This window comes from Bos grunniens, chromosome 1, assembly GCF_055505025.1.
Source record: "Bos grunniens cultivar Pamir isolate PY7600 chromosome 1, Bosgru_T2T1.0, whole genome shotgun sequence".
NCBI classification, from domain to species: Eukaryota; Metazoa; Chordata; class Mammalia; order Artiodactyla; family Bovidae; genus Bos; species Bos grunniens.
In genome coordinates this window covers 55,940,044-55,955,915 of record NC_141165.1, presented here as the reverse complement: position 1 = coordinate 55,955,915, position 15,872 = coordinate 55,940,044, and the positions used below count along the sequence as shown (strand labels likewise).

Below are 15,872 nucleotides of genomic sequence, written 5' to 3'. Positions count from 1 at the left end.
GACCTTCGCATCTTCTCAGATTAAAAAAAAAAAACAGATCCGATTATTCCTCCTTTGGCCTTTGAATAAATCATGAAATACTGCTTGATACAACTAAAGAAGACTAATATAAATTTAAGAGCTGAGATATTATTCTGATTGGTCACATTGGAATCTCATATTCTGCTACTGGCTAATTAGTTAGCAAGAATGCAAAAAAAAAAATGGTATAGTGAAAAGGTAGTTTGAAGGAAAAATATCAAGCAATTTTCCATATTTGACTTTTCCATGCCTTGTTAAAAGCAAAACAAAGCAAGTTCAGTTCAGTTCAGTCACTCAGATGTGTTCAACTCTTTGCAACCCCATGAACCGCATCACGCCAGGCCTCCCTGTCCATCACCAACTCCCAGAGTCTACCGAAACCCATGTCCATCAAATTGGTGATGCCATCCAACCAGCTCATCCTCTGTCATCCCCTTCTCCTCCTGTCCTCAATCTTTCCCAGCATTAGGGTCTTTTCAAATGAGTCAGCTCTTCTCATCAGGTGGCCAAAGGATTGGAATTTCAGCTTTAACATCAGTCCTTCCAATGAACACCCAGAACTGATCTCCTTTAGGATGGACTGGTTGGATCTCCCTGCAGTACAAGGGACTCTCAAGAGTCTTCTCCAACACCACAGTTTAAAGGCATCAATTCTTCTGCGCTCAGCTTTCTTTATAGTCCAACTCTCACATTCATACATGACCACTGGAAAAAGCATAGTCTTGACTAGACAGACCTTTGCTGACAAAGTAATGTCTCTGCTTTTTAATATGCTGTCTAGGTTGGTCATAATTTTCCTTTCAAAAGCAAGCGTCTTTTAATTTCATGGCTGCAATCATCATCTGCAGTGATTTTGGAGCCTAGAAAAATAAAGTCAACCACTATTTCCACAGTTTCCCCATCTATTTGGCATGAAGTGATGGGACCAGATGCCATGGTCTTCGTTTTCTGAATGTTGAGCTTTAAGCCAACTTTTTCACTCTCCTCTTTCACTTTCATCAAGATGCTCTTTAGTTCTTCGCTTTCTGTCATAAGGGTGGTGTCATCTGCCTATCTGAGATTATTGATATTGCTCCCAGCACTCTTGATTCCAAATTGTGCTTCCTCCAGCCCAGTGTTTCTCATGATGTACTCTGCATATAAGGTAAATAAGTAGGGTTATAATATACAGTCTTGACATACTCCTTTACCTAATTGGAACTAGTCTGTTCTTTCGTGTTCAGTGTAACTGTTGCTTCCTGACCTACATACAGGTTTCTCAAGAGGTGGGTCAGATGGTCTGGTATTCCCATCTCTTTCATAATTTTCCACAGTTTATTGTGATCCACACAGTCAAAGGCTTTGGCATAGTCAATAAAGCAGAAATAGATGTTTTTCTAGAACTCTCTTGCTTTTTCGATCATCCAGTGGATATTGGCAGTTTGATCTCTGGTTCCTCTGCCTTTTTTAAAACCAGCTTGAACATCAGGAAGTTCACAGTTCACGTACTGCTGAAGACTGGCTTGGAGAATTTTGAGCATTACCTTGGTAGTGTGTGAGATGAGTGCAACTGTGTGGTAGTTTGTGCATTCTTTGGCATTGCCTTTCTTTGGGATTGGAATGAAAACTGACCTTTTCCTGTCCTGTGGCCACTGCTGAGTTTTCCAAATTTGTTGGCATATTGAGTGCAGCACTTTCACAGCATCATCTTTCAGGATTTGAAATAGCTCAACTGGAATTCCATCATCTCCACTAGCTTTGTTCATAGTGATGCTTTCTAAGGCCCACTTGACTTTACATTCCAGGATGTTTGGCTCTAGGTGAGTGATCACACCATAATGATTGTCTGGGTCATGAAGATCTTTTTTATACAGTTCTGTGTATTCTTTTCACCTCTTCTTAATATCTTCTGCTTCTGTTAGGTCTCTACCATTTCTGCCTTTTATTGAGCCCATATTTTCATGAAATGTTCCCTTGGTATCTCTAATTTTCTCGTAGAGATCTCTAGTCTTTCCCATTCTATTGTTTTCCTCTATTTCTTTGCATTGATTGCTGAGGAAGGCTTTCTTATCTCTCCTTGCTATTTTTTGAAACTCTGCTTTCAAATGGGTATATCTTTCATTTTCTCCTTTGCTTTTCACTTCTCTTCTTTTCACAGCTATTTGTAAGCCCTCCTCAGACAGCCATTTTGCTTTTTTGCATTTCTTTTTCTTATGGATGGTCTTGATTCCTGTCTCCTGTATAATGTCATGTACCTCCATCCACAGTTCATCAGGCACTCTGTCTCTCAGATCTAGTCCCTTAAATCTATTTCTCACTTCCACTGTATAATCATAAGGGATTTGATTTAGGTCATACCTGAATGGTCTAGTGGGTTTCTCCACTTTCTTCAGTTTAAGTCTGAATTTTGCGATAAGGAGTTCATGATCCAAGCCACAGTCAACTCCTGGTCTTGTTTTTGCTGACTGTATAGAGCTTCTCCATCTTTAGCTACAAAGAATATAATCAATCTGATTTCGGTGTCGACCATCTGGTGATGTCCATGTGTAGAGTCTTCTCTTAAGACTTGAGTTATTTAATGATCAAAGTAACTGTTCTATTTATCTCACTGTAAAAGCATATGGAGACTTCACAAAACCCAGCCTGAGTTATCATGAAAGTGAAAGTTGCTCAGTGTGTCCGACTCTTAGCGACTCCATGGACTATACATTCCACATGGAATTCTCCAGGCCACAATAGCCTTTCCAACCCACAGATCAAACCCGTCTCCCCCATTGCACACAAATTCTTTACCAGCTGAGACACCAGGGATGTCCAAGAATACCAGAGTGGGTAACCTCTCCCTTCTCCAGTAGATCTTCCTGACAAGTTTATCATAGTTCACTCTATCTCACCACACACCTCAAATTATAACAGGGAAATTATTGTTTATGATTTACTCCATAAAGAATTATTAATCCCTTTGCAATTTTAATAACTGATTGAAGAACTGGAAGATAAGCAAGTAAAGGGAACAGAAGATATTTTTATGATCTCTTAAAGCACAGGAAATATGTTATTTTTTATTGTAATGTTCAGTACCATTCAGTATCAATATAATTAATGTCTTCTACCTTCATCTTGATTAACAATAACAGTAACTTCTCTTATGTTCTGTCCTAACTCCTCAGACTTGGCTAGTTAGACTTAGCTCACTCTTTTTTAACTGACAAGACAAAAAATTGTTTAATTATTATCCTTCTTTCTGTAGGGAAGCCTGCTGACTTTTCCCCAAATGAAACAAATGTGGGCAAAACAAAGATCATAAAAATCCTGCAAAAGTTGTATCAGTGTGTTATTAAATTACTGGTATTGATCTAGGTCTACAATGATTCAATAAAGAGCAAAGTTAGGAAATAATTTTTGTAACAAAGGCAGTAAGTTCATTTCCAGAGCTCCCCAAAGATGCATATAGTTTAATTCCAAAATGTACACATCATCTCAATTATCCCTCATGGCAACACTGCAAAATAGGGATTACCAACTCCATTTACAGTTGGAAAATTAATTTGAAAAGCTAGTTTCTTTTATACTAATATCATAATTGGTCAACTGGAATTTCAACACATGTCACTCCAAAGCCTATACTGAGGTTTTTTTCTTTATTTCACAATGCAGCACCCTGTTAACTACAAAACAAATAGAACTACATCACAATGATGATGATAAATCTATAGCCACTTAAGTATAACAGTATCCCAGTTTGGGAGGAAAAAGAAGGAGGGGAGGAGAAAAAAAATTCTAATTTTGGTTATGATTTATGACATAGGACTAAGGTTTTTTTTTTATTGTCTTTTCATTAGAGTGTATTCAGTTGCTTTAGATTCTGTTAGAAAATAATTAAATGTTTTGTACTATATTGTCTCAATCAATATTCAGTAATTCTAAAGGGAAAATGTAATCAGATTTACAGAGCATTTTGACATTAGAAAGTAAACTTTGAGTAAGTAAATTGTATAGATATTTGATTATGACACAAGAAGAAATAAATTTATCTTTATATGAATCAATGGATTTTATATAATTCCATGAAGAAAATCAGATATAAGACCTTTTCTATAAATATTAAAATTCATCATCTAAATGCTAAATTACTAGTCATTTATTTGTTATACCAAAAGTTTTATCGTTTCTAAACCAGTCATTTATTTGTTATAGAAAAAGTTTTGTCATTTCTAACCTTATTTTGTGTAAATAATTTTAAAACAGCATTTAATTATCATAAAAAAGAACAGAAGAGTGAATCATTTGGTAGGATATTTAATATGTTTCTTCCACATTTACTGTTTTTTGATTCTTTAGAAAAGTTCTTTTATTCACTTAAAAAAATAGTATAGCCATTGACCTTTTCAAAGGCATTTTACATAAAAATAGGACATTTTTGTCCTATAAACTCAAATATAAATGCACAAATATTTGTCCAGTGTCCAAGCACTGTGAACATTTCAAACCTAAATATATCTTAAATTACAGGGGAATCTCTTAATGACATTAAATATTTTGATTTTCATTTAACAAAAAACAAATCACTGAATGTGCTCCATTTTTAATAATATGAAGACATTTTTATGTATACATTATAATGTAGTATGAGATCACATGAACATTCTTCTCCTAATTAGCACCTTACAAAGTTATAATTAATTTCAAAAATTCCTAACTAGAAAGTATATAATAAAAATTGTCAGTTTTTATTTTCACAATAGTAAAAATAACTTAAAATTTTGTTTTTAATTTAATGACTGTAGCTCAGCATCCTAAAGACTTAAAAAGTGACAGAACTACAAATATATAAAAGACCTATAGATTTAAATAAACCATCTTCTAGCTTTACTCAGTTCAGTTCAGTCGCTCAGTCATGTCCAGCTCTTTGTGACCCCATGGACTGCAGTACGCCAGGCTTCTCTGTCCATCACCAACTGCTAGAGCTTGCTCAAACTCATGTCCATTGAGTCGGTGATGCCATCCAACCATCTCATCCTCTGTCGTCCCCTTCTACTCCTGCCTTCAATCTTTTCCAGCATCAGTGCCTTTTCCAATGAGTCAGTTCTTCATATCAGGTGCCCAAAGTATTGGAGTTTCAGCTTCAGCATCAGTCCTTCTAATGAACGTTCAGGACTGATTTCCTTTAGGATGGACTGGTTGGATATCCTTGCAGTTCAAGGGACTCTCAAGGGTCTTCTCCAACACCACAGTTCAAAAGCATCAATTCTTTTGCACTCAGCTTTCTGTATAGTCCAATTCTCACATCCATACATGACTACTGGAAAACCATAGCTTTGACTGGATGGACCTATGACAGCAAAGTAATGTCTTCTCTTTTTAATATGCTGTCTGGGTTGGTCACAGCTTTTCTTCTAAGGAATAAGCATCTTTTCCTTTCATGGCTACAGTCACCATCTGCAGTGATTTTGGAGCCCAAGAAAATCAAGTCTGTCACTGTTTGCATTGTTTCTCCATCTATTTGCCATAGATCCAGATGCCATGATCTTAGTTTTCTGAATGTTGAATTTTAAGCCAGCTTCTAAATTCTCCTCTTTCACTTTCATCAAGAGGCTCTTTAGTCACTCTTCACTTTCTGCTCTAAGGGTAGTGTCATCTGCATATCTGAGGTTATTGATATTTCTCCTGGTAGTCTTGATTCCAGTTAGTGCTTCATCCAGCCTGGTATTTCTCATGATGTGCATATAAGTTAAATAAGCAAGATGACAATATTCAATCTTGACATACTCCTTTCCCTATTTGGAACCAGACTGTTGTTCCATGTCCAGTTCTAACTGTTGCTTCTTGATTTGCATACAGATTTCTCAGGAGGCAGGTCAGGTGGTCTTGTATTCCCATCTCTTTCAGAATTTTCCACAGTTTATTGTGATCCACACAGTCAAAGGCTTTGGCATAGTCAATAAAGCAGAAGTTGATGTTTTTCTGGAACTCTCTTGCTTTTTCAATGATCCAAAAGATGTTGGCAATTTGATATTGGTTCCTCTGCCTTTTCAAAATCCAGCTAGAAAATCTGGAATATTGCCGGAGTCCAGCTCCGGCAGCCAGGGAATCAGCCTGAAGGGGTGAGCAGTGTCGGCGGATGATGATATAGCCTCTGACTCATAGTGTGGAACTACATGTTTATTTCAAGCTTCAGGTTTTCTTTTATACTTTGAGAAAAGCATTAGGTCAGTGGTTTGACATTTTTAGATTTCCCCCACCCAGATTTATTGTCTCCAGAAATCATTGTTGTTCTACAGAGTTCCAGCTTCAGGGATTCTCTCAGAATCGGCTTTACTATCTATTATCTACTTTCTCTTATGTGTTCTATACTTAACTTGTGATTACATTGTAACTCATGCTACATTCCTCAGTTTATTTCTTATTTTTCTAAATCCTGTTTGCCCCTAGCATCTTAACATCACTATCTCCTAAAAAGGCTTCTAGCTATTCTTAATTATTCCTAAACCCAAACTAAGCAAACTTCTTTTGCCATAAATATTTCCCTTACAAACAGGTCTCAGATAACAGTCCTTCCCCTGGCCTCAAGCTGCGGCCTATGTGCTCATCCTGGGACATTCTTTGTAAAGATCCTTGAACAAATGTCAACGGTTATTTTATAGATTATTTTCCGGGCACAACTGCAGAAGGCTTTGTGCTTTCTCATGCTTCTCTCAAGCACCTTAACATTCTTTCCAGCCAACTCAACCGAAGAAAGGAAAAAACAAATCAGAATCACAAGGCCTAACTCCTTCATCCCGGGGCCGTGCCTGCAAGATGAGGAGAGGGGGTTGGGGCCATGCCTCCATTTGGTCAGTAATGCCTAATGCAGATCCTGACAGAACATCACAGTTCACATACAGTTGAATTCTGGCTTAAAGAATTTTGAGAATTACTTTGGTAGCATGTGAGAAGAGTGCAATTGTGTGATAGTTTGAACATTCTTTGGCATTGCCTTTCTTTGGGATTGGAATGAAACCTGACCTTTTCTAGTCCTGTGACTACTGCTGAGTTTTCCAATTTGCTGACATATTTAGTATAGCCCTTTCATAGCATCATCTTTTAGGATTTGAAATAGCTCAACTGGAATTCCATCACCTTCACTAGCTTTGCTCATAATGATGTTTTCTAAAGCCCACTTGACTTCGCATTCCAGGATGTCTGGCTCTAGGTGAGTGATCACACCACCATGGTTATCTGGGTCATGAAGATAACTTTTATATAGTTCTTCTGTGTATTCTTGCCACCCTTTCTTAATATGTTCTGCTTTTTTGAGGTCCATACCATTTCTGTCCTTTTTTTGTGCCTATCTTTGCATGAAATGTTCTATTGGTATCTCTAGTTTTATTGAAAAGATTTCTAGCCTTTCTCATTCTATTGTTTTCCTCTAGTTCTTTGCATTGATCACTGAGGAAGGCTTTCTTGTCTCTCCTTGCTATTCTTTGGAACTCTGCTTTCAAATGGGTGTACCTTTCCTTTTCTCTTTTGCTTTTCACTTCTCTACTTTTCTCACCTATTTGTAAGCCTTCCTCAGACAAAGCCTTTTGCGTTTCTTTTTCTTGGGGATGGTCTTGATCACTGCCTCCTATACAATGTCATGAACCTCTGTCCATAGTTCTTCAGGCACTCTGTCTATCAGATCTAATCCCTTGAATCTTTTTGTCACTTCCACTGTATAATCATAAGGTATTTGATTTAAGTCATACCTGAATGGTCCCATCACTTCATGGGAAATCGATGGGGAAACAGTGGAAACAGTGTCAGACTTTATTTTTGGGGGCTCCAAAATCACTGCAGATGGTGACTGCAGCCATGAAATTAAAAGACACTTACTCCTTGGGAGAAAAGTTATGACCAACCTAGATAGCATATTGAAAAGCAGAGACATTACTTTGCCAACAAAGGTCCGTCTAGTCAAGGGTATGGTTTTTCCAGTGGTCATGTATGGATGTGAGAGTTGGACTGTGAAGAAAGCTGAGTGCCGAAGAATTGATGCTTTTGAACTGTGGTGTTGGAGAAGACTCTTAAGAGTCCCTTGAACTGCAAGGAGATACAACCAGTGCATTCTGAAGGAGATCAGCCCTGGGATTTCTTTGGAAGGACTGATGCTGAAGCTGAGACTCCAGTACTTTGGCCACCTCATACAAAGAGTTGACTCATTGGAAAAGACTCTGATGCTAGGAAGGATTGGGGGCAGGAGGAGAAGGGGACAACAGAGGATGAGATGGCTGGATGGCATCACTGACTCGATGGACATGAGTCTGAGTGAACTCCAGAAGTTGGTGATGGACAGGGAGGCCTGGCGTGCTGCAATTCATGGGGTTGCAAAGAGTCGGACACGAATGAATAACTGAAGTGAGCTGAACTGAAATTAATGGTTTAGTGGTTTCCCCTACTTTCTTCAATTTAAGTCTTAATTTGGTAATAAGGAGTTCATGGTCTAAGCCCCAGTCAGCTCACAGTCTTGTTTTTGCTGATTGTGTGGAGCTTCTCCATTTGTGGCTACAAAGAAAATAATCAATCTGATTTTGGTATTGACTGGTGATGTCCATTTGTAGAGTGTTCTCTTGTGTTGTTGGAAGAGGTTGTTTGCTATGACCAGTGCTATCTCTTGACAAAACCTCCTAAAACCTTAAACCATGAGAGTACTACAAATATATTAAATACCTATAGATTTGAATAAACCATCTTCTGGCTTTATTACATCTATTTATATTAGGAACTTAAATATATGATTTTAAAAGCCTGTAATTTAAGAGCTTCTGTTGTTTACAATCTTTATTCTTTAATATAATACACTTCAAATAAATCAAAATTTCAAGTTTTTTTTGTATTACATAAACCCTTTTTGGTTCCTTGTCTCATATTATTTCTGGTAGAAACACTCCTTTCCCCTGACACATACATACACTTTGCAAACTGCTGAAAAACAGAGATTTTCTTGGTCATCTTTCTAATTTTCAAAGCAGTTAATAAACTTCTATATTACACTATTTTTAATAAACTCTTTTCAATGACCAGGCTTTGTGTGTAATGAAAATATATTCATACAGAAAGAATGTAAGATCTATGTAGAATGCCAATTACACAGTTCTCCTAAAGCATTAATAATACATATTTATATATGAATATTTTCATCAGAAATAATACTCTGCTATATAATTAGATATGTAAAATATATGTATTAAATGAGATTTTTGCTATGCTTAGGGGAGTCTAGAAAACAATATTTATGTATCTTCTCAGAAACTATAGCAAAAATATTTAATATAATTTTACATAATATACAAACTGATGTGTGTTGCATTTTATGTTGAATACATCTTGTATGTATATATAATTTTCAATTTCATATAGTATATTTAAAATTTATTAGTTTTTTCATGTAGTGAAGGAAGTTGATAATAAATAATGAATTAAAAGATCACTGTGCAGTGTGCTAGGAGAAAATGGTATCTGAAATCAAAATTATTTTTTAATTAACCAACAGATATGAAATGTAGATTAACACAACTCACTCCGTGTTTTACAGGAAATATTGATGAAGTAGAACGAGAATGGAAAGCAGGATTCCATCGCTGGAACAATTACATGATGGATTGGAAAAATCAATTTAACGATTACACTAGCAAGAAAGAAAGCTGTGCAGGTCTCTAATTAATAGATTTACCTTTTATAGAATGTTCGTTTTCCTGTAGATCAAGGCAAAACTATCATTGGCTCTCTTACACTCCTGGTAAGAAAGCTATTATGTATAAAACAAAAATGTCAAAAGGATAAAATCGATTCCTCTCTTCTTTCACTTAGTATTGTACCTAGCATTCCAAAACCCAAATGGCTAGAACAAGTTTAATTAAATTTCACATTATAAAGTATGACAATTAATTATATGCATATTAAAACAGTTTGCAGCTTCAAACTCTCTCTTTCCTGAATAACTTTAAGAAAGTATTTCCCTAAAATGTATCTGAGTTGTTTCCAATCTCCAACTGATTTTTATTACCACTGATAAAAGATATTTTTAAAAAATGGGTGGGAGGTCTTGAAACATTACATACTGTGATTTACAATATTATTTCCTTTTAATTAATTTATGCATTTAATGTTAATATGATATATTAAAACAAACAAAGTAATTGGCTTCTTTGGTTTTTCTTTTATATGAAGGCAAGAGAATTTATTTAAGAGAATCTTAAAATAAGAGACTTGGTCACTTGAAATTACCTAATGATAGAAACAAAATGTCACAACCAAAAGACAAAATGTAAAAGAATATAATTACTTGTATTTTGAATTTTTTAAAGATGTGTATGCTTATAGTCTTAAAATTATACTCCTGTTTCTTCAATTTTTTTCTTTCTCACTTCCTCACTCGTCAACTGTCCCAAACATGTCCACATGTAAATTACTCTTCCTGTAATTCAAAAACTATGTACTATCTGAAATATCCCTTGACTGGACCCAGATATATCAGGATTTTAGTAAAGAAATTGTTCAATTTCAAAAAAAGAAATGATTATATTTTTTCAAATAAATTATATTGTTTTAATAATATTAAAAATTACAAATTTGCACTTACTAACTTTCATGACAAGGGAATGCATCCCATGAATAAATTCATTGTCTTTCATTAAAGGGGAGATGTCAGGGGATTTTAAATCCCAGGAAAAAGCAGCACTGTTTTTGTTTTGTTTTGCTGTTTTTCTTGTCATTTCTTTTATTCTTTTTTCTTTACAATTTTATTTGTTTTTCAGGCTGTGCTGGGTCTTCGTTGTTGTGCAGGCTTTCCTCTAGTTGTGGGCATATGGGGGCTACTCTTCTTTGCAGTGCCCAGGCTTCTCATTGGCGTGGCTTCTCCTGTGGAACACAGGCTCTAGGGCACATGCACTTCAGTAGTTGTGGGACAGGGGCTCAGTAGTTGTGGTTCCCAGGCTCTGGAGCATAGGCTCAGTAGTCATGGTACAGAGGCTTAGTTGCTCTTAGGCATGTGAATTATTCCTGGATCAGGCCCGTGTCTCCTGCATTGGCAGGTGGATTCTTTACCACTGAACTACCAGGGAAGCCCAGGGCAGTGTTGTTGATTATGCTAATTAAGCACTGAAAACTAGTACTCAGTATAAAGTGAGTCTATCAGTCTGCAGACTGTCAGCAGAAGCAAATCTCATTATTCATTGGTCATAATTATCTCTATGCTGCTGCTAAGTCGCTTCAGTCGTGTCCTACTCTATGCGACCCCACAGACGGCAGCCCACCAGGCTCCGCTGTCCCTGGGATTCTCCAGGCAAGAACACTGGAGTGGGTTGCCATTTCCTTCTCCAACGCATGAAAGTGAAAAGTGAAAGTGAAGTCGCTGAGTTTTGTCCGACTCTTAGCGACCCCATGGACTGCGGCCCACCAGGCTCCTCAATCCATGGGATTTTTCCAGGCAAGAGTACTGGAGTGGGATGCCATTGCCTTCTCCGAAGTATCTCTATAGTTAGATCCAATAAATATAGATCTGCAGTCCTCAGTGTGTCAAAGATCATGGTATTTTATCAACTTCAGCTGATCAAAAAGAGTTGTTATACATGTCAAGTTAATTCATTTCAGTGGTGCTATAAATGGACATTTTATTTTATATTTCTTCCCTCATCTTGAGATGAATAAAAAAGCCACACATAAGATAGCCAAATATCCTGGTTTTCTATTATATAACCACCATCTTGGTTTCAGGTGCCATTCTCCTAGGATCTATTATGTTTTTCTGAATCAGTTGAGTGTCATTTTGATGTAGAACACTCTTATTTATAAAACAACTAAATGATGCCTATTCAACAGCATTGAGGACCCTTTAAAAGTTCTCTTGATGAGAGTAATAATGAATAAAACATAACCAATGTTTGTAGAATACCTATAAATTTTCTTATATGATTAGTCCCAGTCATAAGAAAAGATACCATGGTCCACTTTGTCCTACCTTGGACAACCAACTGCTTCATTCTTGAATTTTACCTAGAATACCACTTGACTTATTCTGAAGCTTTTATCCGTGAGTTTAGTTTGCCTTGCTCTGTCTTATACCTGATGCAAAATCTCATCATTAGAGTCACCAACTGATGAGATAATAAAGCAGCAGGAGTGAAAGAATGATTTGAGAAGTGAATGTTAACACAAGTAACCATGTACACACCACATAAAACCTGCCCCAAAAAGACTGGTTTATTTTCCAGACAATTTCTTAGCCTAGTTTAATTCTTTATGGTTACCCTGAAAGGTGAAAAAATCCAAATTCCCATGGCAATTAACTGCCAGTGCCTTGATATTATCAGATCCATCTCTAGATTCCCAACTGGGAACTGTTTGCCAAGTACCATTACACTGGTTAGATGCTTGCTGACTGAGTGATTGGATGGGAGGATGAGATACAGCCGAGCTCAGTTCCATTGTGTAGCAGGAAAATTACATTGTGAGTCCTCCGAGAACCAGGAAGAAACATGACAAAAGTAGAAGAAAAAGATTGAGGGAGGTGTGTGTAGGAGGAGAGCCTTCACTGAATTTGTCCAAATAGACTATCCTATGTATGCAGGTCAAGAAGCATCAGTTAAAACTGGACATGGGACAACAGACTGGTTCCAAATAGGAAAAGGAATATGTCAAGGCTGTATATTGTCATCCTGTTGACAATATACATCATGAAAAATGTACATGATGAGAGTACATCATGAGAAATGCTGGGCTGGAGGAAGCACAGGCTGGAATCAAGATTGCCGGGAGAAATATCAATAATCTCAGATATGCAGATGACACCACCCTTATGGCAGAAACTAAAGAGGAACTAAAGAGCCTCTTGATGAAAGTGAAAGAGGAGAATGAAGAAGTTGGCTTAAAACTCAACATTCAAAAAAGTAAGATCATGGCATCCGGTCCCATCACTTCATGGGAAATAGATGGGAAAACAGTTGAAACAGTGGCTGACTTTATTTTGGGGGGCTCAAAAATCACTGCAGATGGTGACTGCAGCCATGAAATTAAAAGATGCTTACTCCTTGGAAGGAAAGTTATGACCAACCTAGACAGCATATTAAAAAGTAGAAACATTACTTTGTCAACAAAGGTCCATCTAGTCAAGGCTATGGTTTTTCCAGTGGTCATGTATGGATGTGAGAGTTGGACTATAAAGAAACCTGAGCTCAGAAGAATTGATGCTTTTGAAGTGTGGTGTTGGAGAAGACTCTTGAGAGTCCCTTGGACTGCAAGGAGATCCAACCTGTCCATCCCAATGGAGATCAGTTCTGGGTGTTCACTGGAAGGCCTGATGCTGAGGCTGAAACTCCAGTCTTTTGGCCACCTGATATGAAGAGCTGACTCATTTGAAAAGACGCTGATCATGGGAAAGATTGAGGGCAGGAGAAGGGGACAACAGAGGATGAGATGGTTGGATGGCATCACTGACTCAATGGACATGGGTTGAGGTGGACTCCAGAGGTTGGTGATGGACAGGTAGGCCTGGCGTGCTGCAGTTCATGGGGTCATAAGGAGTTGGACATGACTGAGCGACTGAATTGAACTGATGTACTTGAGAGTTTCAGCAAAGAAGAGGTGATGAGATAGAATTGTAGATATGTATAGTAGGTAATTTCACATTGACATTTGGGTATTTAATTCAATGATTCTCAACTTTAAACCTTGACTACATGTTAGAATCTTGGAGTGGAATCTAGACATCAGTATTTTTAAGTTTCTCAGGTAATTCTGATTTCAGCAAGTGGGGTGGGGGTGCAATATTCATACTGTTTTAGTACTCACAAGCAAATAACCATAAAACTTGCAATTTAACATGAGAAAGAAATGTACTTATTATTGATATCTGAGGACCTAATTGTTTTTCTCTGAACAAGGAACTGTAGCAGATATTACTGAATGCATAAAATAAATTTGGCACACACAGTTTTTTCAATGACCTCCACACTAGAAAGGTATCCTTTCAGGATGTCATTTTTATCATAAATATATACTCTGAGAGGATGTTTGAAAAATAAGAAAGAGTACATGAAATACATAGAATATTTTACAGTTGTTCATTAACTGCAGTTATTTCTGAAGATAATCTTTTTGTTTGAGCTAACCCAAAATTTGCTTCCGTTTCCCTGGTGGCTCAAATGGGTAAAGAATCTGCCTGCAATGCAGGAGACCCAGGTTCAATTCCTGGGTCGGGAAGATCCCCTGGAGAAGGGAATGGTGACCCATTCTAGTATTCTTACCTGGAGAATTCCATAGAGGAGTTTGGCAGGATACAGTCTGTGGCATCGCAAAGTTGGACATGACTGAGTGACTAACACAACACACAGAATTTGCTTACTTGACACTAAGTAACAATAGCAATTCAGATGCAAGATGACTAATCAGACTTTTAATTTTTGTTTCCCATCACACTTTTCATTTTATTTAAAAAAATTTTATTATTATTATTATTATTATTTTTTACTTTACGATATTGTATTGGTTTTGCCATACATCAGTATGCATCTGCCACAGGTGTACACGTGTTCCCCATCCTGAACCTCTCTCCCACCTCCCTCCCCATACCATCCTTCGTTTTAAAAGTACTGACTGTTTTGTGAACTCTCAAAAATATGGACAAGTAATCATTCTTACCAGGTTCAGAAAGATATGCTACTAGGATTAATTACATAATAATTATTAAACTAGGTAGGTGAATACAAAGACTTGCTTTTCTCCTCAGAAGCATTTGCAGACATCTTTTGCTTGAGGCAATTACTATATTACCTTGTTTTTCTGAGTTAGACATTCTAATTATTTTTTATATCCTTCAATGGTTAGGGAGAAAAAGCAGGAGCAGAGGGTATTTATCAAAGAAGTCTCTGGATAATAAACTATAAAAATGTATTTAACAGTGTAAAACACCATTCTAAAATGCTTGAAGTAAATATATCAAGAGAATGATCTAAAAATAAGAGAGATAGAATGATCTATCAATCTATCTATTATCTATCTATCATCTATTAAGGATAACCGCTCCCAGTTTTAGTCAAAGGGAGGGATAAAAGCCAGAGGAATGCTACTAGTATACCTAATACAACCTGGAATATAAATGCAAAGTCATTGCCTTGACCAAGACAGTCTTACTGTTCCCCTCAGGTTGACTAAGCTTTAGACAAATTTCTTCCTGGCTGTGGGCCTCTGACTTCCAGTTTCTTAAGAGAATTTGCTTCAGAAATCTTGCCATTGTAAATTCTTTCTCTATCCCTTTGAAATGTATATAAATCTTTCAGCCTCTTGTCAGTTTTACTACCCATGAAATGTCTTTCTCAAGGACCTGGGAACTATTACTTTGAAATTAAACATTAAAAGAGATAGTGCCTCCATCACTCAGTCTCAATGGGAAGATAGGAGCCTAACTTCTTTGGGAGCCAATTACCAAACACTGATGGCTTAATCCCAGAAGAAAACATTGCAAACTCAAGAATAACTCTATGTGCTCAACATATCCCTTTGGTCAACCCTCCCCCAAAGTCTGCCAGTACTTTTCTACTAGCTCACCTCAACACATAAAAACCTTCACATCTTTTATTTCAGAGAAGTTGAGTTCAGTCTCTCTCCCCATTTGAAACTGTTGTTATTGTTGTTCAGTTGCTCAGTCATGTCTGAGTCTTTGCAACACCATGGACTGCAGCAGGCCAGTCTTCCCTGTCCATCACCATCTCCTGAAGTTTGCTCAAGCTCATGTCCATTGAGCTGATGATGCCATCCAACCATCTCGTCCTCTGTTGCCCCCTTTTCCTACCTTAAATCATTCCCAGCATCAGGGTCTTCCTAATGGTTTGTCTCTTTGCATCAGATAGCCAAAGTGT

General features: G+C 37.1%; 1 protein-coding gene across 1 annotated transcript in view; it reads left to right on the top strand.

Annotated features, from left to right (window-relative positions):
• The window catches only part of BCHE (butyrylcholinesterase), a 79,450-nt gene extending 69,293 nt beyond the window's left edge, over positions 1 to 10,157 (top strand). Inside the window, exon 4 of the mRNA XM_086317918.1 lies at positions 9,554 to 10,157. Coding sequence (XP_086174044.1) covers positions 9,554 to 9,678 — 125 coding nt within the window. The 3' untranslated portion in view covers positions 9,679 to 10,157. The remainder of the gene's footprint in view (positions 1 to 9,553) is intronic.
• Positions 10,158 to 15,872: the final 5,715 nt, after the last annotated feature.